The sequence below is a fragment of the Pipistrellus kuhlii genome, unplaced genomic scaffold (genome assembly GCF_014108245.1).
Source record: "Pipistrellus kuhlii isolate mPipKuh1 unplaced genomic scaffold, mPipKuh1.p scaffold_m20_p_3, whole genome shotgun sequence".
Classification (NCBI taxonomy): domain Eukaryota; kingdom Metazoa; phylum Chordata; class Mammalia; order Chiroptera; family Vespertilionidae; genus Pipistrellus; species Pipistrellus kuhlii.
This window is the reverse complement of record NW_023425529.1, coordinates 151,222,208-151,240,063: the sequence shown is the minus strand read 5'-3', so window position 1 is coordinate 151,240,063 and position 17,856 is coordinate 151,222,208. Positions and strand designations below refer to the sequence as shown.

General features: G+C 37.1%; 2 protein-coding genes across 3 annotated transcripts in view; one reads left to right on the top strand and one right to left on the bottom strand.

The window, feature by feature from the left end:
• The window catches only part of UBAC2 (UBA domain containing 2), a 167,725-nt gene that overhangs the window by 113,098 nt on the left and 36,771 nt on the right, over nt 1-17,856 (bottom strand). The window lies entirely within an intron of this gene.
• Nucleotides 12,612-16,665, top strand: GPR18 (G protein-coupled receptor 18). The gene is made up of 2 exons (XM_036456289.2): nt 12,612-12,875; nt 15,504-16,665. The coding sequence occupies exon 2, from the start codon at nt 15,516-15,518 to the stop codon at nt 16,530-16,532; it is 1,017 nt and encodes a 338-aa protein (XP_036312182.1). The 5' UTR covers nt 12,612-12,875; nt 15,504-15,515; the 3' UTR covers nt 16,533-16,665.

The window sequence follows — 17,856 nt, the reverse complement described above, 5'->3', positions numbered from 1 at the left end:
TATTCATTTAATTACAAAATAATTTCATTGTTTGAGCCTCATTTAATAATTTTTTAGTAAGGTCACAGCGTTCATCAAGTTCTGCCTAATGCTGCCATCTCGTGGTGCACAGTGTAGCTGCAGGAAAATCCTATTGAATGGTTGATGTGCCCTTCCAGAAAGAGAAAGAGCTGTGGAAGCTTAAATAGTCCACATTAAAGTTCTATAAGAATTGTTAATATATTAAAATATAAAAATTATTTTGATTACTTTATAAATGTTTATTTAGATCTTATCATCTTACCCTTATTTTAAAGTTGTCAAGATTTTTTTTCATTCTGCTTCTCTTTAAGGATTTATTAAGTATTCTCTAGAAGTATATACATAAAAGATTTTACAATATCCTTTGCTCATAAGAAAGCAAAATCAATCATTTATATTATGTAGAAAAATATCTTCATTTTACAAATACAATAGCTTGCTAGTATAACTACATTGCCATGAGCTATGTCCCATTTATTTTATTTATTTTTTATTTATTTTAATATATTTTATTGATTTTCCACAGAGAGGAAAGGAGAAGGATAGAAAGCTAGAAACATCGATGAGAGAGAAACATCAACCAGCTGCCTCCTGCACAGCCCCCATCAGGGATGTGTCCGCAACCAATGTACATGCCCGACTGGAATCGAACCTGGGACCTTTCAGTCCGCAGACCGACACTCTACCACTTAGCCAAATCGGCTTTGGCCCAGTTATTTTATTTTTATTGAGTTATAATTGGCATAAAACATATTAGTTCCAGGTGTGTGATAATGACTCATTATTTGTATATATTTCAAAATGATCAACACAATAAATTTTGTTAACAACCATCTCCAGATATATTTACCATTTTTCTTCTTATGATGAAAACTTTTAAGATCTACTCTTTTAACATCTTTCAAATATGCAGTACAGTATTATTAGCTATAGTCACTATGCTCTACATTACATCTCTGGGAATTCCTTATTTTTATTTATAACTGGAAATTTGTACTTTTTGACCCCTTCACCCATTTCGTCCACCTCTGACCACCACTAATCTGTTCTCTGCATCTAAAAGCTTGGTTTTGCTCTGTTTTCTTGGTTTGTTTTTAAAATGTCATATAGAGTGAAATCACACAGAATTTGTCTTTCTCTGAATGATGTATTTTACTTAACATAATGCTCTTAAAGTCCATCCATGTTGCTGCAAATGGCAGGATTCCCTTAATTTTTATGACTGAATAGAAATTCCAATGATATATGTTAGATATATATATATATATATATCACATTTTCTTCATTCAACCAATGATGGAGACTTATGCCATTGTTATTTAAAAAAAAAAAACAATAGGAAAATGAGTTCTGCTGTACTGAAACTGGGTTGCACAGAACTTCCTGGGGAAATCTGCTGGACTCATTAATTTCACAAGTTCTCTAAGCCTTCAAGTGAATCCCAGAGTAAAGAAGAGTACAGAATCTGAGATGCTCAGGGACTAAAGGACTTTCACAAGGATGCCATTCCTGCTGCTACCCAATGTGTGGATTTCCTGGATAACATCCCTGCTTGGTGCTTTCCCAGCCACTGCTTGCCTCCTCAGTGTCTGAAATTCAGCACTTCCCCAGGAAATCACTTTGCCTTGAGACACAGAGTTATTCCTTACCAAGCCCCATAGCATCTCTCTGCAATCTTAATTCATCCTTGGCCATTTCCCCCGCAACCCCACCACTTTTAACTCCTCTTTCACAGAGAAGCACTTTCAATAGTGGAAGACTATTCTCCTGCCCCATCCTCTCCCCTCCAGGATAAGCACTGCCTGCTCTCAATTGTTTCTCATGTGGCAGGAATCCATCTTGCCCTTTTCAGGGTCCACCAGAGTCAGGCTTGCTGCCCTGTAGTACTAACCTATGGCATCCATAAGCACATGTATTAACAGGCAGTTGCATCATAGTCCCACTTCACTGACATTCCTGGCTTTTCCAGACACATGACTGCCCAAACAATGCTGCGGTTCAGTGCCTCCATAGTTGATTTTGAGACTGAAGAGAAAGACTCGAAGCTCTCTCTTATCAGTACTATATACGTTGATTGCAGAGCCCATAACTCCACGCTGCTAAGCCAGTTAATGGGTTATGGCTATTCCTCTTCGAAGGCAACTGCTAGCAGTTCCTCCCAAATCCATTTCTCCCTATCTCCAGGGATTTGGCTGCCTTGCTAAGAACCTAGACTCCCCTGTAACGAACTGTGCCTACATGGCCAAGTACTTGCCAATGGTGTATGAGCAAGAGTGACATTTACAACTTCAAAGGACTGGTGAGAAAGCAATTCCTTATCCTACACTTCCCTTCTCATCCCTCCATGTTGGCTGGAAGTGGGAACAATGGGAGCCAGTTTGGAGGGCACAAATTGAGGATGGCAGAGCTGCCCAGCCAGCGCAATCTCTGACGAATTCCTAGGGCAGTCTTGCCTACCTGCTGGAAACCAAATCTTTTTCAGCTGGGAAAGAGATGTTGACAGGAAGCCAGGAAGGCTGGTCAACAACCTCAATTGCTTTAAACCTTTAGTTGAGATTATGTTAAGTTGAAGCAGCTGTTAAGCCTCAATAAAAGGGGATGGCAGGGCCAGATCAGTCGTAGTTCTCCCACTAGAGTTGGACTGGCCCCCCAAATCGCCAAATTAAATTTCTTCAAGTCTCTTCATTTGTGTGCGGCCCTTCTCCAGAAGCTGAACCCTGAATTGGAACTCTTTCTACGCCGGCTGGGAAAGAGAGTCCTATACCTACCCACCAGGGATATTATAGAGAGACACAGACATCTGTGTTCTTTGAGCCACCTGTGCTCAGGATTTCTTTGTTACAGAGCATAGCCTCTGCCATGACTAAAATATCCTCATTGCTTTTGTAATCTGCAACTCTGGCAAGCAAGCACGCTATATTTCCAAAGCAATCACAGATATTAATAAACATTAATCAGAATAAGCTGAGAACAAAAAACGCTATAAAAAAGTAAATGTTATCCTTTCATGTCATATTATTGTAATAAAAGAAACAATTTTCAGAGCATAAGAAAGAAGCACTAGTAAGTTGATTCTGGAAGAGAGCTTGCTTCTGCTTGCCCCATTTTACACCCTCCTGGATGTAGGAAAGTGTTGAGCACTGGAGCTAAATACTCTGCAAATTAAATCATTGGGAAAAGACCTTAAAGGACACTCAGATTTTACTGAGATAAATCTATTTTATTTTACTCTAACATTTAAAAATTTAAAGCTTTTCAAATCTACCTTATCATGAGAATATGATAAATGTATGAACCTAAAACCATGCCCCCCACCAAAACCTTCTGTACATCAAAGAACATAAGCAGAGTAAAAGAGAAAAACTACGGAATAAGATAAAATATTTGTAAATCATACATCTTATAAGAAGTTATTACCCAGAAAATATAAAGAACGTGAATCCTTGTACATACATTGCTGTGGGGAATGTATAATAAAATGGCTTAGCCACGATGGAAAACCATATGATGGTGCTTCAAAAAATTTAAAAAATTAAATTACCATATGATCCAGCAATTCAACTTCTGGGTATATGCCCAAAAGAATTAAAAGCAGTCTCAAAGAGATATTTATGTACAGATGTTTATAGCAGCATTAGTCACAATAGCCAAAAGGCAGAAATAATTCAAGTGTCCATCAGCAAAGGAATGGGGAATGGATAAAATATCTATAAATATTTCATATCTGTATCTAAATATTATTCAGCTTTAATAAGGAAGAAAATTCTGACATATTCTATAGCATGGATAAACCTTGAGGACATTATGCTAATTGAAAAAAACCCAATCACAAAAGACAAACACTGTGATTCCACTTTCATGAGGTATCTAGAGTAGTCAGACTCACAGAAACAGTAAGTAGAATAGTGGAGGCCGAGGGCTGGAAAGAGGAAAGTGATGAGGAATTGTTGTTTCAAACTGAAAAGAGGAAAGTTCTGGAGATTGGTTGCAAAACAACGTAAATGTACTTAACACTACTATAAAAATGGTTAAAATGGTCCTAACTGTTTGGCTCAGTGGATAGAGTGTCAGCCTGCGGACTGAAGCATTTTCTGAAAGTTTTACAGAAAGTTTTACAGAGGTTTGATTCTGTCAAGGGCATGTACCTTGGTTGAGGGCATATCGCCAGTAGGGGGTGGGCAGGAGGCAGTTGATGGATGTTTCTCTCTCATCGGTGCTTCTAACTCTTTATCCCTCTCCCTTCCTCTCTGTAAAATCAATAAAATATATTTTTTAAATGGTTAAAATGATAAACTTTATGTTGTGTATTTTATCATATCAAACCATATCAAATTTGTTCCAAGGTCACCTTTATGTTTAACTCTTAGTAGAATATTAGGCACAAATAACATTTAAAGTAGAACTGTCTCAAGACCATAGCCCAGGAATATGTAGTCCTTCAGTGGTAAATGATTTCGTAAAAAAAATTAGGCTGCTTCCAATGAAGGTAAAAATGGTCTATAGCCAAAATGTTTTAGAGTAATGAGGACACATTTACACAAAATACTACAAAATACAGGCATATTTATAAAATGAAAGTAAATATTTTATCTTTCACTAATTAATAGTTTCTTAAAATTTTATTTTAATCTTAATAAGACTTCAAATCAGGTAAAGAGTTCCCAGAAGGGCTAATCACCTGTAGGTGGCAGTAAAAGCACAGTGTCATGTCAAAGCAGCTTTGTCAATCTGTATGGGAAAACTAGGTAACATACACGAGCAATCTAAAACTATTTCATGCTCAGTTGTGTAGTTCTCCTACATTAAATACACATACAACAATTATTTATCTGGCCCCAACACTTTCACCCGGGCCTCTACCTGGTCAACCCTAATCTATCTCTTCTTTGTCTTTCCTCTGTTTGATATCTTTGTGATTATATCTACTTCGAAACATGGGCATTCCTTTTTGGGACATGGCACAGCTTTCTAACACAGACATTAGTCAAATCAATAAGCCTACCAGTATTTATTGAGGCCTACTGTGTGAAGTGCTATGCTAGGTGCATTGAAATAAGAGAAGATGTGCTACTTTCTTGTTAATAAGACAAAATGCAAAAAGTAATATGGGAGATGAGAGGACTTTCAAGAGACAAATTACAATACTACAAGTGTAAAAGAGAGAAGTCACAGATACCTCTAACTCCCAGTTCTAAAAACCTATGATTACTGGTCCTAAATTAAAAATTACATTAATGTTAAGAAATGAATTCCTATACTAAAGGCAAGGTGAAGCAGACCAAGCACAAGTCCCTCTGTCCAAACACACACACCAGCAGGTTGCCCTGCAGGTCTGAGGTTGGTACTACCTACTTCCTTCCCTTTCCTGTTAAGATCCTATTTAGACTGCATGATTTGTGCTGGTAAAAGGCTGTAAGACCCAAATTCATAGACTTCTCATGAAGAATGTCCATATGAAAAGCTAGCTTAGCAATAAGAAGATAACATCATCGCAAAAATTTAACCCATTTGTCACTGGTATTAGATTAATTTTTAAGCATAAGAGGGAGAGTTCAGGTAAGCAGCTTTTTTGAGTAACTCGCTCAGCACAGTTTTATTACCAAGGGGGGGAAATGCCCAAACAGTTTTTATGTTTTCCTTTGCAAGCTGACTATAATGTCTCCAAGCTGTTCTTTGCCACCAAGAGTGACAGCTCTCCTGGGAGGGCTGTGGGAGATCAAGTGATTAAGAATGGACCATTTTGGACCTAGCTCATTCTCACAGTTGCACTTCCTGCTTACCATATATCAATGTAATGGTTAAAGGAAAAAGAGTTAAAAGTAGGTAGGCAAATTAGCTGAAACAATTTAACACCACCAGAAATGGATAAATGTCTTAATCAAACATATGAAGATGGATACACTGAGGTAAATTAAAAATAAGGTGAAAACATGCATACTAAAGAACAACAGCACAATAAAAGACATAAATGGAGGGTGAAGACCAGGAACTAACAGGACCCCCAGGGCTCTGGGTAATTTGAGTTTAGAATAAACTCCAACACCAACACACATAGTCAGGGCTCCCAGGGATGAGGTTTCATGAAATGATTCCTGAATTAAGGCTTCCAGGCAGAAGCTGTTAGGGCAGAGTGTCCCAAGTCCTATCTTATATCTCTCATCTCCAATCCTACACAAATTCCAAGAAAGACAAAGATAAAACATGCGCTGCAATGGGAGCTGTTGCTTAGAAGGGTGGGAAGCCTTTCAAGAAAGCCTGGTCTAACTTCCCATTTCTTCCAGTTGGGGGTAGTGGTGATCAAAGAAATGAACCAACTTTTTACAAAAGATAACTCAGGTAACTAATTAGTAGCATAGGCAGAGCTTCCATTCCCAGTCTGAAATTCTCAGGAAAGTTTTAAATATGATGCAAAGAAAAAAGGGGACAGACATACCAGGAAGGAGAGAGACAAGGAGAAATAATATATGATGTCTAAAACATGTATTTTACACAAGCTGTAAGAAATGCAATGATTCATAAGAACTGAGCCTGAGGGTGTTTTAAAAAAATTACTCTTGGAAACAGCTTACAAGAAGCAGTTTTCACAAATACAGTTTTCACAAACTCAAAGCCTAAAGGTGGTTTTTACTGTTGTTTGGTTTTGTTTGAATTAAAAACCTTTTTGAATATGAAATGTAACACATACAGAAAAGTGCAGCATGCTGGACAATCCATTTGCTTCTTCTCCCTTCTCCACCCTGCTCTCTCCCAGAGACTGAGGGTACAGAGTCCCCCTGGCTTTCACTGAGTTCTGCTAACGAGAGCCCCGGAGGAGGTTTAAGTGAGGAGGGGCCTGAGGCCAGGGTACTTATTTCCTGGGTTCTCTCCTTCAAGGCAACCTCAGGCTTATTATCCACCTTCCCATAAGGGTCCCTCCTTCTAGGTTCTAATAACCTCTCCCTTCTTAGTCTTTCCAGGCTTGATGATGGTGGGTGCAACAAGGTTAAGGGTCTTGCCAAAGGTTGGTTCCCTTTTTGTCATTAAGTTTCATTCTTTTGTCATTAGACCCTTATAAATAAGTCCTCCTTGAATCATTCGAATTTAACTAAGCCATCTGTTATCTATCTAGCCCTCACAGACACAAAGACAAAGCATAAATATACAGCTTAGAGAATTATCACAGAACAAACACTAGAGTAAAGAGCACTTGGGTCAATAGTGGAACTTGCCTACATCCTAGAAGTTCTCCCCAGGTGCCCCCTTCTTACATTCTCCTGCAAGCCAGCAAAAAGTTTTATCACCTGAGCATTTTATTTGTTTGGTCTGCTTTTGAAATTCATATAAATGGAATCATACAATATGAATTCCTTCATGGCTGGCTTTTTGTATTTAACACTATATTGTTGCAGGTGCCTTCTGTATGATTTTGTTTGGGAAAAGCATTTAATTGAGTGTCTACACAACACCTAATTTATTTATTCTGCAGATGCTGAACATGTGGGTTGTTACCAACTTGGAGTTATGGAAAAATGCTTCCAGGAACATTCTTATATATGTCTCCTGGTGCAGAGGAACATGCATTTCAATCCAGAAGTGGAATCTGAGTCATAGGACACATATATTTTCATTGTAGTACTTAATATCCAATTGTTCTTCAAATTTAAACTTTCCACTAGCAATGCATAAGAGTTCCTAGTTGCTCTATAACCAAGACAACACAATCTCAGAATCTGAGAATCAAGAGTAAATAGCCCTGGATTACATCATACATACTATTATGGTGTCCTCAACATACTTTGCTGTTGGCATAAAGATTAAATTCAATGATGACACATTTAAAGCACTTAGAACTGTCTCACGTTTCTTCACCTCTGATAATACAGATACGAATAACTGCAGAGATAATGAAAAATTCTAAATAACTCTTCTCAAATCAACAGCCTTCAACTGTATAGACATGTAGTTACTTTTTTGTATACAGATGCTTGTATACTAAAATCCTCAATCACACACTAGTATACAGGTTTTGGATTTAAGTAAGTCAATAATGTATGTTTCTTTACCAATCCTGACTCTCCACAATATTTTTTTCTTCTAAACTGCTACTTTCTCACATTACCAGGTATTTTTCCCTACACACTCATCTCTCTCTCTGTATGTATGAGAGTAATATATATATATATCACTCTCCTTTAACTGTAAGACCAGAGTCCTCAGAAGGTGGCCATGTATGTCACAATAACCAGAGAGCTCTACTCAAGTCACCTGTCCTGTCCCAGAGACTCTGGATTACTAGTCAGTCAGTGAAATGTCACTGCAAATTGTTGGCCTGGGGTCCTGAAAGATTTCAGTGAGTCCAGGGCTGACTACACTGCCATGCAGAAGCCTTCTCATAAGCTCCTCTAAGTGAGAGACTCTTTAATATCTTTAGGGAACTCTACTTTCATTGCGGATTTAGATCTATTTTAATTTAAATTATCTGTCACTTTGCTTGACTGGGTTCATCTTGTTTGCAAATTGCCAAGAAGAAATACAATTCAGGAAGTCAAGTGGACAGGAGGTTCATACTAACTGGGCTGTAAGATTATAGCTATAAGTTGCTTTGGTAGAGAGAAATATGTTAAGAACAGGAAATACAATTATATCTGTGGCATAGACAAATCTCTAACATAGGAGCATGTTTTATAATGGGGATTTACTGTGTAAATCTATTAACAATGTCCTTTCTAAGAAATATAAAATTGCCTTAACTAAATTAAATTTTTATAGTCACTCAAACTGGGCTCAAGCACTAAAATGAAAATCCCTTAGGGCTTTTACCATCTAAACCAAAATTCAAAATAGAGCTAAAAAGCTAAAAACAGGTTATTTCATAGAATGAAGGGAACTCTGTAGTCCCCCAGAATATGTACACTCCCTCTTTTGCAAGGTGAAATTTTTCTTTTTCACTAGATTCCAAATAAGTGAGGAAATTAAAGCTGCATGGATGATCCCTAAATGAGTTAAGTTCTTCTATTTGAATAAAAATTAATTACCGGTAGGTTCAAGTATTAAAGAAGCAAACTAGATACCACAAAAGTTTAATTCTTGATTAATCCACTGTTTATTTGCTGTCAGTTTGGGGAAGATTTTCTTCACTGTAATTCTTTTCCAACAAAATAATTATTATGAAGAGCCAGTAACACAGAGAATAAGTGCTACCGGGGCATGAAGAGAAGGAGAGAAAGGTCCCGGCCACTGCTCTCCTTGCCTAAGTCTCTACATCTGATTTGTGATTGGCAGGTCTCTCATATGACTGGTCAAAGTGTCCCTGAGGCTGACACCGGGCTCAGTAATTTGTCCATGACTCTCTCAACCTTCCATTTCCTCACCTACTTTTCCAGTAGCACATTCAAGCAATATTTATTAAAAATCTGTAATACGCATACATATAGAATAATGCCAACCCTCAAGGACCTCAACTTACTACAGGACAAAAGGCAAGTAAATATGCAATAATAATACAAACACACTCCACTTCAGGGTAAGTACCAAGTGCTAAGGAACCTTACAGGGGTGAATAAGCAACCCAGCTTCAGAGGTCAGAGATAACTTCCTAGATAAGGCATCGCTGAAACTAAAACTTTAAGGATCAGTAGCAGCTGGTCAAGCCAAGAGGTGGGAATGAATGAGTGGTAAGGAATGTCACCGGATGGAAGAGCATGTGAAAGGTAAAGAGCACACGCAGAAGGTCCCGAATGCTATTGGGTCGGCAACTAAGTACTTGCGGATTTTTTAAAGAAAATCAAAGACAATTTTTTCATGGAACTAAATAACTTTATTCTGTAATGTATTGCCCATTTTGATCAATGACCTTTTACCATCTTTCAGGCAGCATCATAATCCCACGTTCAAAAAACTTCTGGTTTTTATTAGCAAAAAACTGAATCAGGTACGATTTGACATCATCATCATTATTGAAATTTTTACCATTCAAGGAGTTTTGTAAAGATCGAAACAAAAAGTAATCAGATGGTGCAAGGTCAGGACTATATGGTGGATGTGGCAAAACATCCCAACCAAGCTCCATTAATTTTTGCCGAGTGACCAAAGATGTGTGTGGCCTTGCATTGTCATGATGGAATACAACACCTTTTCGATTTGTCAATTCGGGCCGCTTTTCTTCAACTGCATTGTTTAATTTCGTTAGTTGTTCAATGTAGACATCAGAATTGATCGTTCGGTTGGGTGGTAAGAGTTCAAAGTAGACAATTCCTTTGTAATCCCACCAAACTGATAACAAAACCTTCTTTTGATGAATATCAGCTTTTGATGTTGTTTGAGTTGGTTCACCTGGCCTGCTCCACGATCTTTTCCGCTTGATATTGTTGTAAACAACCCATTTTTCATCGCCAGTTATCAGTCGTTTTAAAAATGGATCATTTTCATTACGTTTCTTTAGCAAATCGCAGCTGCTAATGCATTGCGTTAACTGTGATTCTTTCAGTTCGTGAGGAACCCATGTATCGAGTTTTTGAACATAGCCAAGTTGTTTTAAGTGATTTTCAATGCATGTATGTGATACATGAAGCTTCTCTGCAATCTCACGTGTTGTACTGTGACAGTCCGAATTGATTATTGCTTTGATTAGGGCGTCATCAACTTCAACTGGACGACCAGAGCGTTTTTCATCTTTGAGTGAAAAATCACCAGAACGAAATTTGGCAAACCAATTTTGACACTGCCGTTCTTTTAAGGCTTCGTCACCATAAACAGCACATAACTTTTTATGAGCTTGCAATGCGTTTTTCCCTTGTGGAAATAAAAAAGCAAAATATGACGAAAATGTTCCTTTTGATTTTCCATTTTTCAACGAACGCCAAACGAAAACTACAAAACAGATCAAAAAACTTTTTTCACTGATTAACAGCTGAATAGCCAACTACCAAATAACAAAATGTGTTTTACATTTGTACTACGTCTGCAAACCTAAAAATTCAACTGAACCATATGTGTGTGAAACCCGCAATTACTTAGCTGCCGACCCAATACAATGGAAAAGAAGTGGGAAACGAGTAGCAGCAGAGCCATCTCAAGCTGTGCTATTAGGACTTCCTCTCTGGCCCCTTCCTTCCTTTCTTGGAGACAGTGGCAGGTCAGAGGAAAGAATCTCGCTGTGGATGACAACTCAAGTTTTAAAACGATATGCCATCAATGTATCTCTTGATTTTAACAGCACAGGGAATACTAATCAATACTTAATATTAGAAACCTTGTCACAGGCTAAATGAATTTAAGGTAATGACAAGATTGGATTCTACAAACAAAAGATTCCTATCTCCTATCAAATTCTCCTACACTGCATATGAAATATAACTCCATGTATAAAAAAAAACTGATTAATTTAATTCGGCAATGAACAGATCCTGTCTAGTGAATAATCAATGTAATCACCTCATAACAAGAACTTATTACAGCAGATAGGGCAGAAATGGGAGGAACTCAGCCCCCGAAGAAGCTGGGCCTGTGGGCTGTTCTTCAGCAAGTCATGGCCTTCTTCTCTGAGCTCCAATCTTCATCTGCACAAGCAATAGTTGCTTTGGTTGTTGCCTACACTTCCAAAACTCATTATTCTGACAGGCTATCCTAATCCAAAATAATCACCAAAGGCATAGATTTAAATAAAGTTTTAAGTCAAAGACTTACTATGATTTTGTCTGAGGGGTGAAATAAAAACAAAAAGCATGGGCTTTCAAACTGTCTTAAATTAAAAATACAGTTCCTTTTAGTATATGTACTTTACAGAAGTTGACTAGTCAAGTATAACCAAATATAAAGATAATTAAAATTTTAGGACAACCAAATGAGATGATGATTTCTTTTTTTAATTAAGAAGAGAGAAAGTAAAAACTTTAATATAACTAGGCAGGCAATGATTGGATAGCTCACTTCCCTCTCCACTGGTTTCATTTCCCTGGTTAGGTTAAAATACTCCTAACATGTAAATTACTCCACTAAAGACTGCCATAGTCCCTTCTTAGCAGTTGGCAGGGATATTTATGCAAAAGGAACTATTTTTAGACTTCCACATGACAGAAAAGAGACACAAAGCACTGGGATTTTAAAAATAAAGCATATATGTTTATGCAAAGCAGAAGTAAATAACTAAGTATCCAAATTTAACCATTTAAAAATGTTTTAACAGTAAAAAATTGATATTTTATTATTCTAGGAACTTTGTGGTAAAGGATTAACTCTGTTTAGGAGTACCTAAATGCCAGGTATTATGTTAAACTCTTGGGATTTTTCTGATTTTAAGTCCTCACAATTCTTTCAAGTGGGTATTATCTATTTTAACTGTATAGAAACTAAGTAGGAACAAAGGCTCAGAGTGGGTAGGTAACCAGACAAAGTCACACAGCTTAGAAAATAAAAAAGCTATACCATGAATCCCAATCTACTCAACATCAAATCTCATACTTTTTCAATAGATGATGCAGATTTGAAGCATCAAAGTAAAAAAGTGAAGACATTTTCCCCTTTTTATATAATTCTCTTAAATGCACAGTATCATTTTATGGGAAGCTTATGCTCAGCATAGCTTCACAAACAAATCATTTGTGAAAGAGAAAAACCACATCCAGTCAGAAGCTAAAAAAAAGCCTTATTTCAGAGAGTACTTCCTGAAAGAGACAAAGCAGCAACGAGTAACAACTATAGCAAGAATTATATTTGAGACAACATTTTAAAGCAACAGAAGGGCCTAAAACAAAGAAATATACAATTTCTTACATATATCACTTCCAGAAAGAGAAGCAACTCAAGGATACCTCTTTTATAGACCTGAATATACCGAAAAATGTTCCTCTCTAATACAGCTTTTTGATGGACAGAAGGTAAGTTGCATGTTATTAACTTCATCGCAGATTATCGGAAGTAATGCTGTACTTACTAAATTTCAAAATTATTGTTTTATTTAAGTGACACATTACTGAAACCGTGTTGGTGAAGAACCTTGAAATGAGTTATGTGTCATCTTCTTGCATTATTAATATGATTTTTCATTTATTTTCAATTTTTACATTAACAGTAAATGCAATTTTGATCAACTTAAGGAAAATGTTGAAATAATAAATCATAAGCATATTTAAGAGCCATCACTTGGTTTCAATTACAATGTTTCACAAAATGTACTTAAAGGCTTTTAAGAAAAGAAAGACCATAGATAATCATGGAATTGAAAGCTTTTTAAATGTTGACTTAAAAAACAATTGCTTTTCAATATTTATCCAAAAATATTTCTGCATGTGCAGAGCACAATCTATATTGGCAATGCCTTTAAAAAAATGTGTCATGCTTAATTTTTCAACTTTAAGCAAATGAATACAAGTGTTGGTGACATACAAGCAGTTCGAGCCCACTGGAAGGGGGAGTGGGGGAGGATTACTCAACAAATGGTTTATAAGTATTTACAGAATTTATATGACAAAATTTGGGGATAAGGATGGGTGAAGTATTAAAAGAGAAAAAAGGATACAAAATTTCATCTATTGATACATTACAATTGCTACTATTTTAAAAATCACTGTAAGTTAAAAATAAGAGTTAAGCCTCAAAAATTATTCTCCTTTGTATGATCCTGAAGATTTAGTTTTTCTATGTAGTACTCCTCTCATATAATATCAATTAATATTCTAGTCACATCAATATTTGGATATTTTAATTAATACAGGTGTTTACCAGTAAACATATAGAAATTTATCCCAAAATAATATTTCACCTAAATATTTGGCAAACTAATCAGGAAGGGAGGGAGGGAGAAGTGGAGGAAGGGGGAAAGCAAACTCATATCAGCAAGTATTCAAATTATTTTTAAATTATCAACAGCCCATGATGCCACTGACCACACTGCTAACCCCCGCAACAGGGCTGACTTACAGACAGCCCACTCTGCAAAGTGACATTTTGAAGGAAACTCTTCTTACACCTCTGTATTTCAAGGGGCTGCCACAAGGTTCCATTTCTTTGTAGCGACTCTATTTTTAAAATCCCTGGTGTTAGCACTGCATCATGGGTGAAGGAAGTTTCACACTGAGGGGGATCAGTGATATACCATCACTAAACTCCTTTCCATTAGAAATGAACTTTTTTTGGTGATGGGAATTAGTTTTTGCATACACATAAAGTTATTGAGTGATGTCTTATTAATAACCACTTGTGTTTAATATTCCTTTTTAATTTTTAATTTGATAAATAACACTTAAACTTCTGTATCTAGGTAGAGTGAGGACATGAAAGTTACTATACCAACAATACCTCATTCTCAAGGTGTTGCTTTCTGTGCACATCTACACAGTGAGATCCACTTCAAAGACACTTGTAAACACCATCTGCAAGACTCAGTTTTAGACACACCCAACTGTGAATTAGAAACTTGCTCATCTATTGCTCTAAGAGTAAAGTTCTGAATCTGTACTCCACGGCACAACACACTGATATCTCAAGACCTATGAAATTTATAGAGAACCTAATGCTATGAAGAATTATTTACCACGGACAAAAATAAAACATGGCTTAATGGCCAACTAAACAAGTCTTCAGTGACAAACTAGAGAGCAGTTTTTGAGGGTCACCTCATCAAAGGTTCCTTCCTTCACTCATCCATCAATTCAGTAAATATTTACTTTTTTAATAGCTACAACTTACTCACTAGGGCCCAGGGGTCCTCAAACTTTTTAAAGTGGGGGCCAGATCACAGTCCCTCAGAGAGCTGGAGGGCCGGACTATATGAACTACTAATTCCTACTGTAACACTTCGGCTGCGCTCACTGCCCAAAAAACCTGGCGGGCCGGATCAGACTCCTCTGCGGGCCGCATGTGGCCCGCGGGCCGTAGTTTGAAGACGCCTGCACTAGGCTATGGAGATATACCAGTAAAAAGGGAAAGTTTCTGATCTCAAGTGAGAAATACTGTGAATATTTAGTAATTAACTAGTTATATGGTTCCTTTATTAGTTTTCTAACACATATTTTATACATTAAAATTGTACTTAATAAGTTAAAATTCATTTTTTGATATTACTAATCTGGATTACAAAATATTTAAACAGAATGAAGATGATTAAAAAGTGGCAAAGTAAACTGTAAGATTCAAAATTCAGAATGGCCATTTCCCAATTAGTTCTAATCAAGGAATGATTATTATATGAGAAATAGCTACCCAATTATAGGAGAAAAATATCATAAAGGTTATTCTTCAAGGGGAAGAGAGGTGGGCAGGGAAAGAGACATGAGTAAGTTTGCCGGTGCAAATTACAACACTCCATACCACTTTCATCGGTTAGTACAGATTAGTATTAATACCTAGGAAATGTATTTATTACTAAATATTAAGACACATATATTGACTCTACAATATAAAGTACTCCCAAAATTAGAATCCACTGCATGCCAAGTATGAGAGTGCTAACATTTATTTTTCAGCCAACTGTTTTATTCCTCCTAATATTCTCAACTGTTTTACAGTTTCCAAGGGTCATGCCCACCAACAACTATAAGATGACCACCTCTCACAATCAAGCTCAACCTGGCTCTTCTAACAGCTCATACCCAGATGAATACAAAATTGCAGCCCTCGTCTTCTACAGCTGTATCTTCATAATTGGAGTATTCGTTAATGTCACTGCCTTATGGGTTTTCAGTTGTTCCACCAAGAAGAGAACCACTGTAACCATCTATATGATGAATGTGGCATTGCTGGACCTAATATTTATAATGAGTTTACCTTTTCGGATGTTTTATTATGCAAAAGGTGAATGGCCATTTGGCCAATACTTCTGCCAGATTCTCGGGGCCCTCACGGTGTTTTATCCGAGTATTGCCCTATGGCTTCTTGCTTTTATTAGTGCTGACAGATACATGGCCATTGTGCAGCCGAAATATGCCAAAGAACTTAAAAAAACATGCAAAGCCGTGCTAGCTTGTATGGGAGTCTGGATAATGACCCTAATAACCACCATCCCACTCCTACTGCTCTATGAAGACCCTGATAAAGCCTCCACCCCTGCCACCTGCCTGAAGATTTCTGACATCATCCACTTAAAAGCTATTAACATACTGAACTTCACTCGACTTATATTTTTTTTCTTGATTCCTCTGTTCATCATGATTGGGTGCTACTTGGTCATTATTCATAGTCTGCTCCATGGTAGGACATCGAAGCTCAAACCAAAAGTCAAAGAGAAGTCTATAAGGATCATCATCACCCTCCTGGTGCAGGTGATCGTCTGCTTCATGCCTTTCCACATCTGTTTTGCTTTCCTGATGTTGGCAGGGGATGAGAACAGTTACAGTCCCTGGGGAGCCTTTACCACCTTCTTGATGAACCTCAGTACCTGTCTGGATGTGATTCTCTACTACATTGTTTCAAAACAATTTCAGGCTCGAGTCATTAGTGTCATGCTATACCGCAATTACCTTCGGAGCGTGCGCAGGAAAAGCTTCCGATCAGCTAGTTTGCGGTCACTAAGCAACATAAACAGTGACATGTTATGAGTAGGAAGTTTTTTGTCTTCAACCTCCTTAAATTCACTTTACTAATTATCCCTAGAGTTAGTGGACATTTTGTATATTATCAAGTCCCTTCTTTCCTGAAATAAATAAATAAATAAATAAACCTTAAAAACTCTTTTGTGGGATCTTATTGTGGCAACATAATTAAGTATTCTAAAGTATTCTAATACATTAATTATTTTTATTTTTAAAACTTATATAGGACATTTTCATGAAGTACTAGGAGAAAACATCCAATTTATGTTTCATATTCAAGCCTTATCTAAATATATCGTTGACTTAGCTTTTTGGATTTAATTCATGAGCAAGTAAATCATGATGTTAATCAAGGCAGTAGGCAAAGAAAATCCAGCTACTGTTTGAAATAATTTGATGAAAGTATTTTCCAGCTAGATATAGCTCCCTTTGGTTTAATTTACACTCTGGATTGGTGGTCCAAACCCAACATTCTTTTGTTTGAAGTTAAACTTCCAGGATCCTTACAAAAATAACTATATTCATCTCATCACTATTATTTGCTGCAGAGCAAAATTAGTGGGAGCAAGCATTTGAGTGAGCCTGTGGAGATTGTGGCCATCAGCCCTTCCCTATTCTAAATTCATTTTCTTTTGCAAACAGCCTAAAGTAATCCGATAAACACTAACTAAGAATCTTCTTAGCACCAGGAAGACCAATAGGAAAAAACCTAACCCAAACCCTATTTTTGACCAATAATCCAAGTTTTTTTCCTGTGACATGTTTCTGCTATTTGGTAAAATATCTTTCTCCAATATAAAGAGTTGTTCTTCTTATGTGATTAAATACCACATTACAAAAGAGATTAATTTTTTTTCAGGTCATATGTCACAGTAATAAAAAGCACTAGTCAAGGATCTTGCCGTTTAATTTTCCCTAATAAAGTAACAAACCAAGTAACTTCTCCATTTAAAAAGAAAAGGAAATCCTATATAATAAAAGGGTAATATGCAAATCGACTGAAAAGCAGAACAACTGGTTGCTATGACGTGCACTGACAGATGCTCAACTCCCACAGGGGCAGCACAGCTCAGCCAGAAGCCCAGAAGCTGGGCTCATGGCTGAGGAGTGCAGTGGTGGTGGCGGGAGCCTCTCCCACCTCTGTGGCAGCACTAAGGATGTTTGACTGCCAGCTTAGGCCCCTTCCTCTAAGTCGTCAGTCAGACATCCCCAGAGGGCTTCCAGACTGCCAGAGGACTAGGACGCAGGCCCGAATCTCATGCACCAGGCCTCTAGTGAACTATATAATCTGTAAAGCCTATATTCTAAATATGTATCCAAATGAGTTAAC

Coding starts and splice junctions, on each gene's coding strand:
- GPR18 (XM_036456289.2), top strand. CDS start 15,516: ATGCCCACCAACAACTATAAGATGACCACCTCTCACAATCAAGCTCAA.